Below are 15,110 nucleotides of genomic sequence, written 5' to 3' on the forward strand. Positions count from 1 at the left end.
AGTGCCTGTGCCGGGCCCCAGCTCTCTCTCTCTCTCTCTCACTTACAGAGAAACGGAAAAAAGCGGAATGAACTCAAAGCAGCTAAACCTTCTCTGCAGAGCTGGCCCCAGCAGCTCTGCTTGCACTCTCTCTCTCTCTCTCTCACTCACAAATGAAAAAAAAGCAGAATGAACGCAAAGCAGCTAAACCTGCAAGGCCGAAGGAGGAAGGAATCACGTAGGCAGATTCTAGAGCTGCTAGAACAGCGTTCCGGAGCATTCTCCCTCAAAAAAAGCCCGGATAACAACAACAACAACAACAACTTGCCAGTATCAAAGAATTCATGGGAACATCAGGTGGAAAAGGTGCTAGAAAATGAACAAGTCAAGATCGTGTGGGATTTCAGAATTCAAACTGATCGGCACCTTGAACATAATACACCAGACATAACAGTCGTGGAAAATCGAAAAGTCTGGATAATCGACATTGCAATTCCTGGGGATGCCAGAGTCAAAGAAAAAAACAAGAAAAAATGATTAAATACAGAGATCTGGCAATAGAAACCACCCGACTATGGAAGAAGAATGCAACAGGGCACTTTGAACCATCTCTAAAAACTTTGCAATTCATATGGAAAAACTGCAGCTTTCTGACATAACACCTACAGAACTGCAAAGGTCGGTGCTACTTGGAACAGCGTACATATTATACCGATATCTGGATGATACTTAGGTCTCCGGTGGAAACTTGTATCAGCTTAGCAAGGCCAATCAATAATAACATGTGATCTCTGCTTATTGTTGATTGTGTTTTGAATAATAATAATAATAATATGTCTAAAAAGCATTTTGAGCACATGTCCCTTAAAAGGCTCACAAGAAGCCACACCACATGCAATCTGACTGACAAAAGCTTTTGCTGGAATAAATTTGGCTAGTCTTAAAGGTGCCACTTCATCTCTGTTTTACTTAACAGAAGAATAGAAAAACATATAGTAAGGTAGACAGAAATTTGACGGCTTGACTTTAACAATGCACATGCACACAACTCCTTGTTATTTTTGCTCAAGTAAGTTGCCCCCCTCCACACACAGGACTGGTTATCTGCTGCTTCTGCAGGCCTTCTATTTAATGGCATTGCTCTGTGTCGCTACAAGTTAGCAGTAGGAAAAAACCACCAAAGTGTTTACTCTTTGAGGGAAAATTCATTGGCCAGGGTGAGGGAAGAAGTTTGCTCAGGAACAAGGCCCAGAGGCAAGCAGTAGGGTGTTCTTCTCCCAGGACTCTTCACAAGAAGGGGTTTGTCATTTTAAAACAGGGACCAAGGCCTTGTCACTTCTTGTTGATCTCTAAGAATAAAATGAATACATATTCACATATAAAGATTAAAATGATTTTTGGCTTCAGGAACTGCAACCGGCTTATGACTCTTTATAACTGAGCAATTGTGTAATTTTTACTGAGCAACTGTGATATAGGAGATTGGGGGATAAATTATTTTGTAGGCAATTATCAATAATTTCCTACAAAACCATTGCCGAGTGGGTAGCCGTGTTGGTTTGTGGCAGAAAAGCATGATTCGAGTCTTATAACACTTTGAAGGCCAACAAGAGTTTCCAGGGAATAAGCTCGAGAGTCAACGCTCCCTTGGTCAGATATGCGTAAAAATGTTGATCAGGTTGCCAGCTCCAGGTTGGGAAATTCCTGGAAAATTTGGGTGTGGAGCCTGCAGTAGGCAGAGTTTGGGGAGCATAATGCCACAGAGTCCACCCTCCAAAACTGCCATTTTATCCAGCGGAACTGATCTCTCTGGCAATAGGGTTGCCAGCTCCAGGTTGGAAAATCCTGGAGATTGGGGGGGGGGTGAAACCTGGAGAAAGCGGGGTTTGGGGAAGGGAAATGACCTTGGCATGGCATAATTCCATAGATTCCACCCCCAAAAGTAGCCATTTTCTCCAGGTGAACTGTTCTCTGTGGCCTGGAGACCAGCTGTAATTCCGGGAGATCTCCAGCCACTACCTGGAGGCTGGCAGCCCTACTTGGAGATCAGTTGTAATTCCGGGAGATCTCCAGGCACCACCTGTTGACTGGTAGCCCTACTTATATCCCAGTCAGAACACGCCTCTCCCTGATATTGTTAACTATTGATAATTGCCTACAAATTAACGTACTCCAAAATCTCTCACACACAGTTCCTCAGAATTACTGCATTTACAATATTCCATCCAGTACAAATTTCGTCTGATTTATTCTTGTATTGAGCTATGTACGATAAAGCACTTATATATATATTTTAAAAGAGCCCACCTTCCAGGGCAGCCATTTTCTCTCCCTCCCCCATGATTTTTATCACGAATTTTATAACAGAATTTTTTAAAAAAGACTGTATAAGCAAAAGAAAAGCTAAAGAAATCATTTATTTCAGGGCGGCCATTTTCTCCAGGGGAACTGATTTCTGTGGTAATTGAACCCCCGCTGGGAGGTTGGCAACCGCCGCTGCCCTTGATAGCGCCCGCTCTAGGAACGCGACTTCCCTCCCCCTCCCGCCGCCTCCATTCTCTCCCCGCTCGGCCTCCCTTTCCCCCGCCCCGCCCTTCGCCGCGGTGACATCAGCCGCCCCTCCGTATGCAAATGACCCCTCTAGGCCGAGCCCCGGCGGCTGCGGAGGGGGCGGAGCCTCCGCGCTGACCCGGATGCCCGAAGCCCCGCCCCGCGCTGCCGATCCTTCGCCTCCGTCGCCTCGCCTCCGCCTCTCCCTCACGAGGCTGCGGGTCACTGCGGCGGAACCCTCAGCCCAACCGCCGGCCCGGAGCCGTTCGCCCGCCGGCCTCGGAGCAGCCCTTCGCTCGGGCGAGGAGGAAGGCAGGCAGGCAGGCAGGCAGGAGGAGCAGGCGGCGGCGAGGGAGGCCGGCACTGGGCGGCGGATTCGGCTCGACACCCACCCGCCACCATGGTGAGGCACCGCCGGGCTCGGGGGGGGGGCTCGGGGGGGACTCTTTTCTCACCCCCCCCTTTCTCCCTCCGCGTGGCGTCGAGGCCGCTTTTCCTCCCCCGACTTTCCTCCTCCGCGCAGGCCCTCACGGAGCTCCCCCGCCCGCCCGCCCGCCCTCGGAGGCGTCCTCCCACCCCCTCCCCCCGTCCCGCTTGCAGGCTCCGGCGGCTTTTCCGGTTCTCGCCTTCACCCAGCGGTGACCTCTTCCCCGCAGTGCCCCACCCGACGCCCAGAAGGAGCCTCTTCCTCTCCTCCCCACCCCCTGGCTTGCCTTCTGCATTCGCCCCCCCCTGCATTCTTTCCCCACCTACAATCCCCCCACCCGCATTCTGCAAAGGGCTCCTCATCAATTTGCGTGTGGGGGGGGGGAATCTACCTCCACCTACATTCCTATTCCCCTCCACACGACGGGGGACGGCGGTGGAAATCCCCCCCCACCTACCTTCTGCAAATGCCCCCCCCGTTTTCTTTATATTCTGCACTCCACCACCACCCCCATCCCGCAAATATCCGTCCCCCTTTCCCTTTGTGGCTCCTCCACATCTCCAGAGGTGGGAGGGGGGGGGGGAGAAATCCTGCAAGTTCTGTCGAGCCCACGCAGCTGCTCTTGCGTATTTGCATTGCTTTCTGCAGCACCTCGTGCTCACCCCCACCCGCCCAAGGAATTAGGCTCCCCCATTCTCCTAGTCACCTTCATATTCTTAGTTAGCTAATCCAGAAATGGTATGTTTATGAGGCCATTGCTGAGACAGGTGAGGAGCCCCTCCCCCCCAAGCCTGCAGGGAAATTTGGAAGTTCTTGCCGGCCAGGTTACCTGGCCCTGATTGTGGGTAGGATTGGTGGTCGCTGGTAACTATCTTGATCTGGGAGAGGCGCATCTATGCAGCCATGTCCAATAAACGTGATCCAAGTAAACCTGCATAGGTAGTAAGTCCTGTTTGGTTCACAGGGGCTATTCTGACTGCAGTCAGGTTCTCTGTCTTCCCACGTCACATCTTCCCTGCATCCACCAGCTTTCTTCCCCTTCTGCTTCCCTTCCCACACAGTTCGAGCCTGGATTCTTGTCATAAAACTACAAGAGTCTTCAGAATTTTTCTTCTTCCTGCTCCCAGATTCTAGACCACCTTCAACATGCCTCCTGGTGTACCTTCAGGTTTCTTCCTTTTGATGCCTCCTTTCTTCCTTCTCATGTTTCCATTGTGTCTAATCAATCGGGCTGTTGTATAACTGGAGGTGGGGACCTTCGAATACCATATTCACTTGCACTATGACGCCCTGTCACTTTTCCTTCTTTCCTACTAACGTGGATTAATTTTTTCCTTTAGTAATGTAGCTGGAACTCTCTGCAAACCATCATCTTACCTTCATCAAGATCAAAATATTCATCTTTTATCCAATGAGCTCTCAAGTTCACAGAATTCTCCCTTTTCCTCTTCAGTTGCCTTGTTTTAGGGGCCAGTGTTCAGCCATGTTTTTCGCCTTTTAATACCTTGGCTGTTGTTTCTAAAACATGGAAAGTTGTGCAGGCTTCTTCTTTTGCACACATGAACACTCCCTCCTCCCAAAGGCAGTCTTTTAAATGTGATTTAAACAGCCAGTTAAATTATCCTTTCCCTTGTACATAAAAGGTTGCATTTTATAAACCTGGCTGTGTTGTGCTGCTTTTGCAGTTTTACTGGAGGAGGGGGGGCAGGGGGCTGCAGCAGTTAAAAATCTTGGAGATTAAAATTTGCTTTTCATTGCTATAAAATGAAGCCAGTAATACAGTCTCTGCTGTTGTAGTATTTTATGTCAACGCTAGGGGTGTCTCCTCCCTACTGCTAGTGCCAAGAATCAACGCCCTTTTCCACAAACATTTGTTAGCCTGAATTATAGATTGCCTTCCCTTTTGTAACAACTTCTATTTTTTTTAATTGGAAACCCTGTATGCTGTGTTCTTCACTTTCAGCTCTCCAGTTGTTTAAAGTTTTGCAGTGAATGTGAGCCACAGATTGTGTTCTCTCTCTTTTTACTTTGGTTTAAGTTTTCAGAAATGGAAATTCAGCTTTTAGTTTACAAAGCAAATCCGTGGAAGAAATACTGAATAGTAAGGCTCATGTCCGCAGTGTATACTTTGAATATTAAGAATGAAATTATAGTTGTCTGTACTGTAACAGAGAGACTGTAGTTTAAATGCTTGCTTTGATTTTGAAATGTTAATATAGGAGGCATTAACTGGCCAGAACTCAAAATAGTTCTAGGCAGTACTGTAACAAGATAAAGCAAGGGATGTTACGTTTCATCAATGAAAAACCACAACAGAGGCTGCTGTCTGAAGCATGCATGCTTCAGATTGACTCCCATTGAAAATAACGTTGCTCTGTTTCTGACTTAGATAGGGCTATTAAGTTTTAAAAGCTTCAGTAAATTCTCTGCAATTGATGTTTAAATAAATATAAGGTCATCATTTTATAAGAATATTTTTGCATAACTGTCTTCGCATAATTATGTGAAAACAGTTGTATTGCAAAATATTTTAAAGTCTTGTGTAGCCTCCCTGTGAAAAAGAGTTATCATATACAGTTGAATTTCAGTTGCTTTTCTTTTATTCAGGGAATGTTACATCTCGATCAGAGATGAATAGGTTGCTCTGCTGTACTGCACCCCGGAAAGTTTAATTTCCGTGCAGTGCGACAGAATCGTTCCACTTTGAATTCCTCATCAGGAAGCTGGCCATCTGTTTCTACCTCTGGACCTACTGGCCTTGATCCACAAATTAAGCTTGTTGAAGGACTTTGCCACTTAAAACAGTAGACATTCTTGCCATATGATAGCTATTTGAGAAATGTAAGTGCTGAGTGCCACGGACTGTAGTTTGTTCTTGAATAATGACAGTCAAGGGGACTACAGCAATATCCAGCACTTGTAAGGGAATAGAAGCTTAGCAACTTACTTACAAAGTGTTCTATAGCTACCTATCTTTAAGCAACTGCTACACTTAATACAAAAAGTATATATTGTTTTGTAGGTGTGAGATGGGGATGGCTTCCACATGGGTGATCCGCCCTGAGTTCACTGCTTTTGAGAAGCGGGGCTTTTTCCTGTTTCCCTATAGTATTGTAGTGCATTCATGCACCTCCAGATGTTTACCTAGCTTTTCTCCAGACTTTCTGAAAACTGTTTTTCTTCTAAATTTGAGGAAAGATTTCAGTAAAGCCTGGAGTGGGAAAATTTGGATTTTCTGGGCCATATCACAGCCATTTTCCCTAGCCGTGTCCCTATAAACAGCCATTTCCTACCCCCGCTACCTGGGAAGGGGGGCTTTTTATTTTTTTAAAAAATGGCACTAGAATATATCTACCCTGCTGTAACAATAGGTGTAGTGAGTTCTCTGAATTTTTCATTTTAAAAGCAATTCTCTAACCCCTTCCATTGCAGGGATACAAATGAAGAGGCTAGAGACTTACTCTGGTTTTTAAAATGAAAGTTGGGGATTCATAAAACCTGCTGCTCCCATAGTTACAACATTATATCAGTATAACAGTATTCTAGCGCCAATTAAAAAAATAGCAAAAGCCCTCATGGCCCAGTTGGGGGCGGGTAGCATCCACTTCTGGGAATTGGAACAGGGAAACTGCAGGGAACCTTCCCTGTGGAAGCTGTGTTGCTGCTGCACTTTATCTGCAGCCACATCAGGAACAAGGAAGCTACAAAATCCCATCCCTGTGTGGAAGACACTGTTCCCACCCCCCCTTGTACTTGGTCATGTAGGGCTTTTCTTCACAACCCACGGTGTTTTGTGCTGAGAGGAGCATTTATTGTGCAGTTTTCTCTTAGGGCCATGTTTCTGTTGCCAGGGTACCACATTCTTTCATCACCCAGACTGCAGTATTTTGCATGTGAGCAAACATTTCTCTCCTGGGCAGTGTGCTCAAAGCTGTTATCATTTACCTTAATGCCACTCATTGGCTGTGATCTGGATGACCAACTCCCCTTCATTGTCCATCTTTGAGACAGCACATCTAGGTATCCTTAAGGGAGGGGGGAGAGCATGAGAATAACAGACCCCCCCCTTTTGAAATATTTCTGGCAAATGGAAAATGGGAAATTTGACAATTATGAGGTTTTTCAAATTAAGGAATAATGCTGAAAAGCAGTGGGGGAACACATTGTCCGATGGTACAAAAACATCCACTTATTTAAGTACGGTTTAAACAGTATTATAGTAATAGTTTATTTGTTAAAATTGAAAAAAAATTCACTTTCACTTAAATTTTAATTTAGCAATTTTTTTGGGAGGAGTGTGAAGTAATATATTCTTTATGTTTCTGCAGGACCGAAGCGCTGCCAGGCATAGTGAACGCTCTGAGGTGAAAGTATTGTAGTATCAGTGATAGGTAGCTTGTTTATAAGATGTAAGATGTAATCTGAGTAAAGCAAGTAATAAAAAAGCTAAATTGAATTGGATAATGTAATAATATTAAATATAGTTGGCAGCTGTGAGTACATTAAAATCTTTAATGCAAAACATTTTTTAAAGTGTACATTGAGAAATATTTGTAATTGGGTATTAAGTTTATTTGATTTCATAAAACACTATAAATACTTCCATGTCAAAATAATACATAGATTAAAGACTGTCATCAGGTTTATCCCCCCCCTCCCCCCAGCTCCAAGTCCATACCAGTTGCTTGTGTATCTAGAGAATACTCAGTTGTGGCAATTGTTGAAACAGTAGTGATATCCTTCCACTGGAGCTGAGTACATGGCATGTGTGAATGTTTGTAATTATTGCATCTTTAAATATGTTTGATAAAAACACATTTTAGAAGCACATTAGCAATGCCACTGTAGTTTCAACTCCATTGTAATCTATTTATAGTGATGTACCGTTTACATATGCAATGTTGTATCTAAAGTATTATTCACCTGAAAGTTTTTGCTTATTCTTATTTATTTACTTTGATACCTTACTTTTTTCTTCAGAGGGGACCTGAAGTGGTTTACTTTGTTTGCCTCTCCTTTCTTACTTGCAAGGCAGATTAGGCTGAATGTGGCAAGCTTCCACGTTAGAGCAGGGATTCGAACCTGGGTCTCCCAGGTCCTAATCTGATAATGTAACCACAAAGTCTTAGAAGTCAGGGAGTTTGTTCAGTCCCCTTGACCATCCTAGCTGAAGAACCTTTCAGTTGTCATACTACTAAAGTATGAAGCTGGTTAAAAATGAGGGAAACTTCCTATGATTAATTCAGCTTGTAAACAATGTTTATCTACTTAGGACTGACGAAATAATAAGAACTTTATTGATAAGCTACCAGTGTCAGGATCCTACGCCATCCTTTTTTTTTTAAAAAAAATTAAAGGTTATCAAGCACATAGTCCAATTCAAGTCTTACATTCACATAACAATAACTTATTTACAAGTTTACTGTTAACATTTAAAGTTTCTTTTTCTTTAAATGGTTTTTCCTCATATAGATCCATGAAAGTTGTGTTGTTCTTCAATTGCTTATATTTCTATTAATGACTGGTAGATTGTGTTCGTAGACTGTATATTGCTTGTTGTAATGTAGTCAAGAAATGGCTTCCACTTACTGTAAAATTCTGTTGTCTTTTCTTTTTCTGAGGATTGTTGAATTCTTTCTGTAATTTTTTCCATAATCATTTGGTCCCACACCTTACTAAGCCATTGGTCTATATTTGGTGCTGCCTTAGCATTCCATTTTATTGTGATTATTGTTTTTGCTGCTACAAATAGACTAGTTATGAGTTCTTTTCTAGTTTGTGGAACTTTATTGTCTTGCCATAAGTCCTACGCCATCCTTGACAGGAATGGCGATTCTCTACAAGCACAATGCACATGCACATCCTAAATCCCCGCCCCCTTGACTTAACGGTTAGCTAAGTTTAAGCAAAAGCCTCCAGGCGGGAAAGAGCAGAGAGCAGAGCTGATGTAGAAAACGTCTCAGGGTAGTGAGTGTCAGTGCTAGCATCTCTTCCCAGGCTCAGGCAAGAGGAGTATAGGAGAACATACGGATAACAGTAGTAGTAGTATACTTCCACATCACAGTCACGAAATAGCTTCAGCCTTTAGTTAGACCCAAGGCATCAGAGCATAAACAAACATTACGCAGGGTCTTGTTGGGTTTGACAGGTGAACACCTAACAGTGGAAGGGGTCAGGGGCAGTGGTTTTATACAAACACGCCTCACTCCATTTTCCACCTTGATTTCCCGTATCCCATTCTGTTTTGTTGCTGGGAGCCAGATATTTATTAGTCTTACATAAATCAAAATTTGGAATACTTTAGTTTTCCCACGCTTGTTTATCTCTGAACTTTTCTTCTGAGAGCACAGTAGGTTGATACCTTGGGTAACCCACACATTGCGTTGGTGCAACAATCCAAAGTGTGTCCAGAACTCCCTAAATACTCTTCAGGGAACGGGCAAAATGATAGTGAAGCTATAGTCATTTAAAATTCTGTTCAACATTCTGGACTGCTTAAATTGACCGTAAATTGGTCAAGTGCATAAAACCATTAAGATTTTTTTTTCACGCAGAAGTTGTTCTAGTTACTATGTAAATAAGCTCATTAAGTACAGATTTGGATCCAGTGATCCTTCAGCAGAAGGTACCCATTCCTGTGCGAGTGCTGTGCTGGATCCATCTAGAGGTATAGATCGCCAGTGTAGGTAGCATGCAGGGTTTCTTAAAGTCCGATATTTTTGTATGGCAGCTTACAAAATACTCTCTAAACATTCTGCACTTGTATCTTTCAACTGGGCTGAATAAAAACTAGGCATCTTTCCTCCATATTCATAGTTTCAACCATCATTAACTCGATGGTTCAGTGAGAGGAAGCACCCTGATTATTGGTGTCCTACTATTGAAAGTAGTTAATGTGGATTGTTGGATTGCTTACTGACAGTCTTGTTTATCATCTAAAGTCTGAATGCAAATAATTGACATTTGCTATATCTTGTTCTGATCTACAGAATATCCCGTTAACTGTTGCTTCTCGAAGGTTGTAACATAGTTGTAGGTAGCAGAAGAATGCAATGTTGGCCTTTTTATTTTTAAGAAATTACAAAAAAAGAAAACACAAAGCTGATCGTGCCAAATCTGGTGGTGGTTGATGTGTAAAAGTAAGACACTGGGACAAATTTGCTTTAATGAGAGTCCTTGTGAAGAGCGGGGGGGGGAATCAGAAATGACTTTGTGGAGGGCAGGGTGTTGTCTGTGTAGACCATGGGAATTTCTATTTGATAAGGATTTTTTGTTTCTTGCCTTGAATCTAGTAACGCATTCACTTGATAAAGACAGTGGTCTGTGCTTATACAGTTTTATGTCTGATTTAGTTGGTGTTATAAAGGGATTTCCCCCCTTTAAAATAGCTACAATTTAAGTTGAAGTTAAATTTAAGAACTTTAATCAATTTGACATTGGAATTAGCCAAGCTTCAGGACTTGTGGAATGCTGCTGCTAGAGTAGTACTTGCAAAGAAACAAGTTCCCCTGTTCCAGGCTTATTTCTGAGTTGGATCTGGCTCTTAGACTGCTGCGTCTTTTAATACACAGTGGCTATTAGTTGAAGTAATAACTGGTGTGTCTTCAGGGAAGACTGTTCCATGAACAGCTAATAGCCAGTTGCCACAAGCGTTAAAGACACATTTGAATCCCTGCTATATTTTTAAAATTTAGCTGGTTTCATTTGTGCAGTAAAATTTCTATATAGGCATACAATTCTGTGTCTTCTGTTGTGTGACGAATTCTTTGGCCCGTGTACTTGGATTGGGGTTTTTGTTTGTTTGTTTTGGTGTAATTTTTTTGCCTGATGAATTGAGAGTACATGATCTTCGGCCCATTCTAATCCATATGGAGGTGTATTTATGGACATTTTTAGGGGGTGCAGACTCCTTGGAAGAGTTGTTGATTCCCTTATTGACAACTGTGTATGTGGAATTGCATTTTCCCCCCGACAGTTTGTAACCAAAGCTGCTGTACTTAATGTAAATATATGAAAAAAAAATCCCTCTGTGCTTCTTTTAATATTTGTCTATGGAAATGCTGTTGCCATATATAGAAATTTTTCATTGCTGCCTGTAACTGGATGAAGAAAGGCTGCTTTTGACACTATTGTCCACACATGTTTTTATATTTGGTGTTGTGCAGGACACACAACATTGTGCATTGGTTAATGAAGCCTTTGCCTTGGTTATGGCACTTAGCGTTTGTCTGGGATGCCACTTTCCTGTCACCCCCTATAAACCTGCGTGCATTATGATGTGGTATTGTTTTATGAAAAGAACAAAAGTCGCCTTGAGACTTCGGAGGAATGTCATTGTCACTCAGTACTTGATTGTCAAGGCCTGTTCTTACAGAGGCAGTGGTTCTGTCATCTAATCTCCATGCTAAGATGATGCTGGGATTTGTTTAGAAGTTAAATGAAACGTGGTGATAACTCTCCAAGCTAGTATTTTGTTAGTGGTGTTATCGAGCATTCTGTGAGGAGGTATCTTAGTGATGAAGTGATGCATACATTTGTTGAAGAGACTTACAAATTTTGAATGAATTTGGTGCAGCAGAGAAATAAGATATTAGCCTGGACCCTAGCTGCTGGGCAGTCATCCCTCATATCGTATTACATAAAAGGCAAGCCGTATTCTTGACAACTCATATCTTATCCTGGTGTGCCTCCAGAGGGCGCCGCTGCGGTGGAAAACCCAGGCGAGGAAGCCTGGGTCTCCAGAGAGCGCGCCATGGTGGGCAGTGCAGGCAAGGTGGCCCATCCCTCCCTCCCCCACGACCGTTGCATGGCAGTGATCAGGGCAAGGAGGAGGTGGCAGTGCCCCACCTTCACCCAGCAATGACTGGGGCCTAGAGCAGGTGGCAATACCCGCCCCCTGCTTCACCCGGCCAGGATCAGGCACAGAGCAGGTGGCAATGCCTGCCCCCCCTTAACCGTCCAGGATCAGGCATGGAGCAGGCTGCCTGCCCCCCGTTAACCGGCTGGGATCAGGCGCGGACCAGGTAGCAATGCCTGCCCGCCCACCCTCCCCTTTCTAGAGCTCATTATATTTTTTCCCACAACAGACGGTGTTGCTAGTTTAATATATTTAATCCTGCTGTAATGAACACAACATACTGATAGGGTAGGCTGAGAAAAAAATAGCCAGTTTATTTCATGATCAAGATGAGATTTAAACCTTGGTCTCACCGATCCCACATTTATCTGTTACACTACAATGGCTTTGCAGTAAAGCCCCTTTGTTCCTGATTCTTGAGGGTGAGGAATTGATTTCCTTCCTGTACCTGGTTAAGTGCAGTCATATGCTTAGGTAATGGCTCCCTTGTGATACCGTAAACTCCACAGATAGCTGTGACACAAAGCCAATATGGACTTGGGCACTGTAATATATAGAGAGGAAAGCATTAATTATTGGGCAGGCAGGGCTGCACTAAGTCCATTTATGCTTCTGCTTGTGCTTCTCTGCATCCAAGCCACTGTATGTTTTTCAGAGACCCATATTAACACTCAATCTTTCCACCTGTTCTGACAGTGAAAACCTTGCGTTTTCCCAGTATGTACTGATGTGGCCAAATTACAGATAATAGCCATAAGGGGTGAGTGAAAAATTACTATACTTGAGAAGGTCCAGAACGGAATATTCTCTAAATTATCGAACTGCCTTAAGACTCAGTGGCTCTGCTTCACCAAGCAAGGCTCTCCTAGCTAAACCTTTCCCCCTACTGTTTGTGCTCTAGTGGTATAGGTGATCTGCTTCATCTTCTAGAAGGTAGGTCCCTTTTTGGAAGAAGATGGCATTGGTTGGGACTTGGCAGCTAGATAGTATTTAGTGCTTTCTACTCTTGTAGCACGATGTATCGCACTTTCTGAAAAGGAGATCTTCAAGCAAGTGCGCCCTTTTTTCTTTCAGAAGGACCAGGGCTGTCTAGTGGGTTGCCTCTGCTTTGGCCTGGACTCCCTCCTCAGGCCGTGTGACCTACTGATGGGACTAACCTTTTCCTTGCTGGATAACTGATCAGGTTATAAAGTGTTCATTGCATCCTCATATTATGCATTTCTTCAGGGAGGCATCCTTTTTATTCCCCGCTGTAGTTCATAGATTTCCTACTTGACAGCTGAATCTGGTATTTCAAGCCCTCACTAGGGAATCTTTTAATGGACGTTGCCTTTCCTCGCTTGTCGATCAAGACAGCCTTCCTAGTGGCAGTTATGTCAACATGTTGCTTCTCCATACTGGTCACTCTCTGTGTGTGACCCGGCTTTCTAGCACCGGACAGAACAGTAAGCAGTGCTGTGATGCAATCTCATTTATCCCCAAAGTCAGTACTATGTTCCACAGAAAACAAGAGCCAAGATCCTCTCATCTTCCTTCCCTTAGCCTAGGGACACGCGGTGGCGCTGTCTTGATGCCAGGAAGGCCTTTAGGATCTGCTTCAAAGGCCCAGAGCCTTCAAATGCTGTTCCTTCCTTTTTTGTCAACTACGTGGGAAGCAGCAACAAAAGCCCCTAAGACTTCTCTTGCCCGATTGCTGGTTCTTGAGCTCCTTTTCTGCATCATTTAGTTTCTATAAATCAATGAAGAAATCAGGAGCCTTCCTTCTTCTCACCTTTTCCAGACAATGCCAGTAAGATGTTTTTGTATTGAACTTCTATGAAACATTTTGCTTATTATTGACTTCATTTATTGACTTCATCTATACCCTGCCTTTCTCCCCAAAGGGGACCCAAAATGGCTTACATCCTTCTTCTCTCATCCATTTCACCCTCACAACAACCTTATGAGGTAGGTTAGGATGAGAGTGTGAGACTGACTCAAGGCCACCCGGCGAGCTTCTATGGCAGTGGGGAATCAAACTTGATTCTCCCTGATCCTAGTCTGACAATCTGTCCACTACACCACACTGGCTCTCCATTTGCTTCAGAACATATTAATAATTGAATGTTGATTTTAGGGTGGTCTTTTGATCTTGGTTGTAAGCAGCTTCTGTTGAGTATATTTTTGAGGAAACGCAATAGCTGCTTTTAGCATATTTGTGAGCCAATTTGAGCCTTTAGGAAAGGCATGGTAAAGTTGGCTTTCTTAATAAATACAGTTACAATTTAACCGTAGTATGTTCTTTCCACATTTTGTTTGCCATTTTGCATCCTTCTAAAGTTGTGCATTTCAAAGTGGAGACCATGCGGAACTGGGGAAGACTGTTGAGGTTTGGGCTAGATGTTTCCCTGCTTGCCTGACCTTAAACTTCAGTAGTCCTGTGCTGTAGTATAATTCTTGCTGAGGCTTCAGGCTGGCTGAGCCAGGAGTGGTTTGGCTATTTCTAAACCTAAGCAGAACAATGCAGGCGTTTATCTTTTTGTTCCTGCGGTGTGTGCCTGAATGCTGTGTGGGAATGTGCACTACATGCGTGCCTAGGCTCTCGTATGACCCCCCCCCCCTGGTTAGAGGCGTTGGGAACTGTTGTCCCCGTCGCAACTTATGGTTTTTTGGTGATGGTGTAATACTGTGGCACAAACCCTCCGAGTCCCGTTTAAGACCTATCCACCCACCCCTTTCTGGTTCAAAATGATCAGAGCCCTTAAATGCTTACAGCAGCATTGATTGGCGGGGGAAAGGAGGCATTCGGATTAGGATGCACCCCTTCAATGCATTCATCCTCCCCCAAAGCAGATATCCTCCAGTTGTGCTCCTCCTGGGTGCATTGAAAATGCTTGCTTCTCACTGGGCTTAAAAAAAAAATCTTTAAAGTTACAAACTTAAGATTTTTCTGTCTTGGGAAATATCCTGAGTATGTAGAATCCCCTTCATGGTCTGCAGACATTTTCATTGCTCCAAGTATTGGACCATGAAGTTTGATATTGGAGAGAACAAGCTGGAAGTCCATGTGGCATGATTTGGGTCTTTTGGGAAAATGTATCTGTTTTTATCTCTGGGATCCTACAAGTTCTTGGGTGCCTTAGCAGTCTAACTCCCCCCCCCCCCCATTTGTTATTCCACCACCACCCTTTTAACTGATTCTCAACTGTCCCAAACAACCTCATTACTTCTAGATAATCACTCAGGGTGGGTGAGAAATTACGACTTTATGGTTTTATCCTCCCAGCCGTACAGCGTATTGGGCTCTTGGGAGCTAAA

General features: G+C 43.7%; 1 protein-coding gene across 1 annotated transcript in view; it reads left to right on the forward strand.

The window, feature by feature from the left end:
* Positions 1-2,679: 2,679 nt before the first annotated feature.
* The window catches only part of PPP3R1 (protein phosphatase 3 regulatory subunit B, alpha), a 43,185-nt gene continuing 30,754 nt past the window's right edge, over positions 2,680-15,110 (forward strand). Inside the window, exon 1 of the mRNA XM_054997626.1 lies at positions 2,680-2,932. Within this exon, the coding sequence (XP_054853601.1) occupies positions 2,930-2,932 (3 nt within the window). The 5' untranslated portion in view covers positions 2,680-2,929. The remainder of the gene's footprint in view (positions 2,933-15,110) is intronic.

Source organism: Eublepharis macularius, chromosome 1, assembly GCF_028583425.1.
Source record: "Eublepharis macularius isolate TG4126 chromosome 1, MPM_Emac_v1.0, whole genome shotgun sequence".
Classification (NCBI taxonomy): domain Eukaryota; kingdom Metazoa; phylum Chordata; class Lepidosauria; order Squamata; family Eublepharidae; genus Eublepharis; species Eublepharis macularius.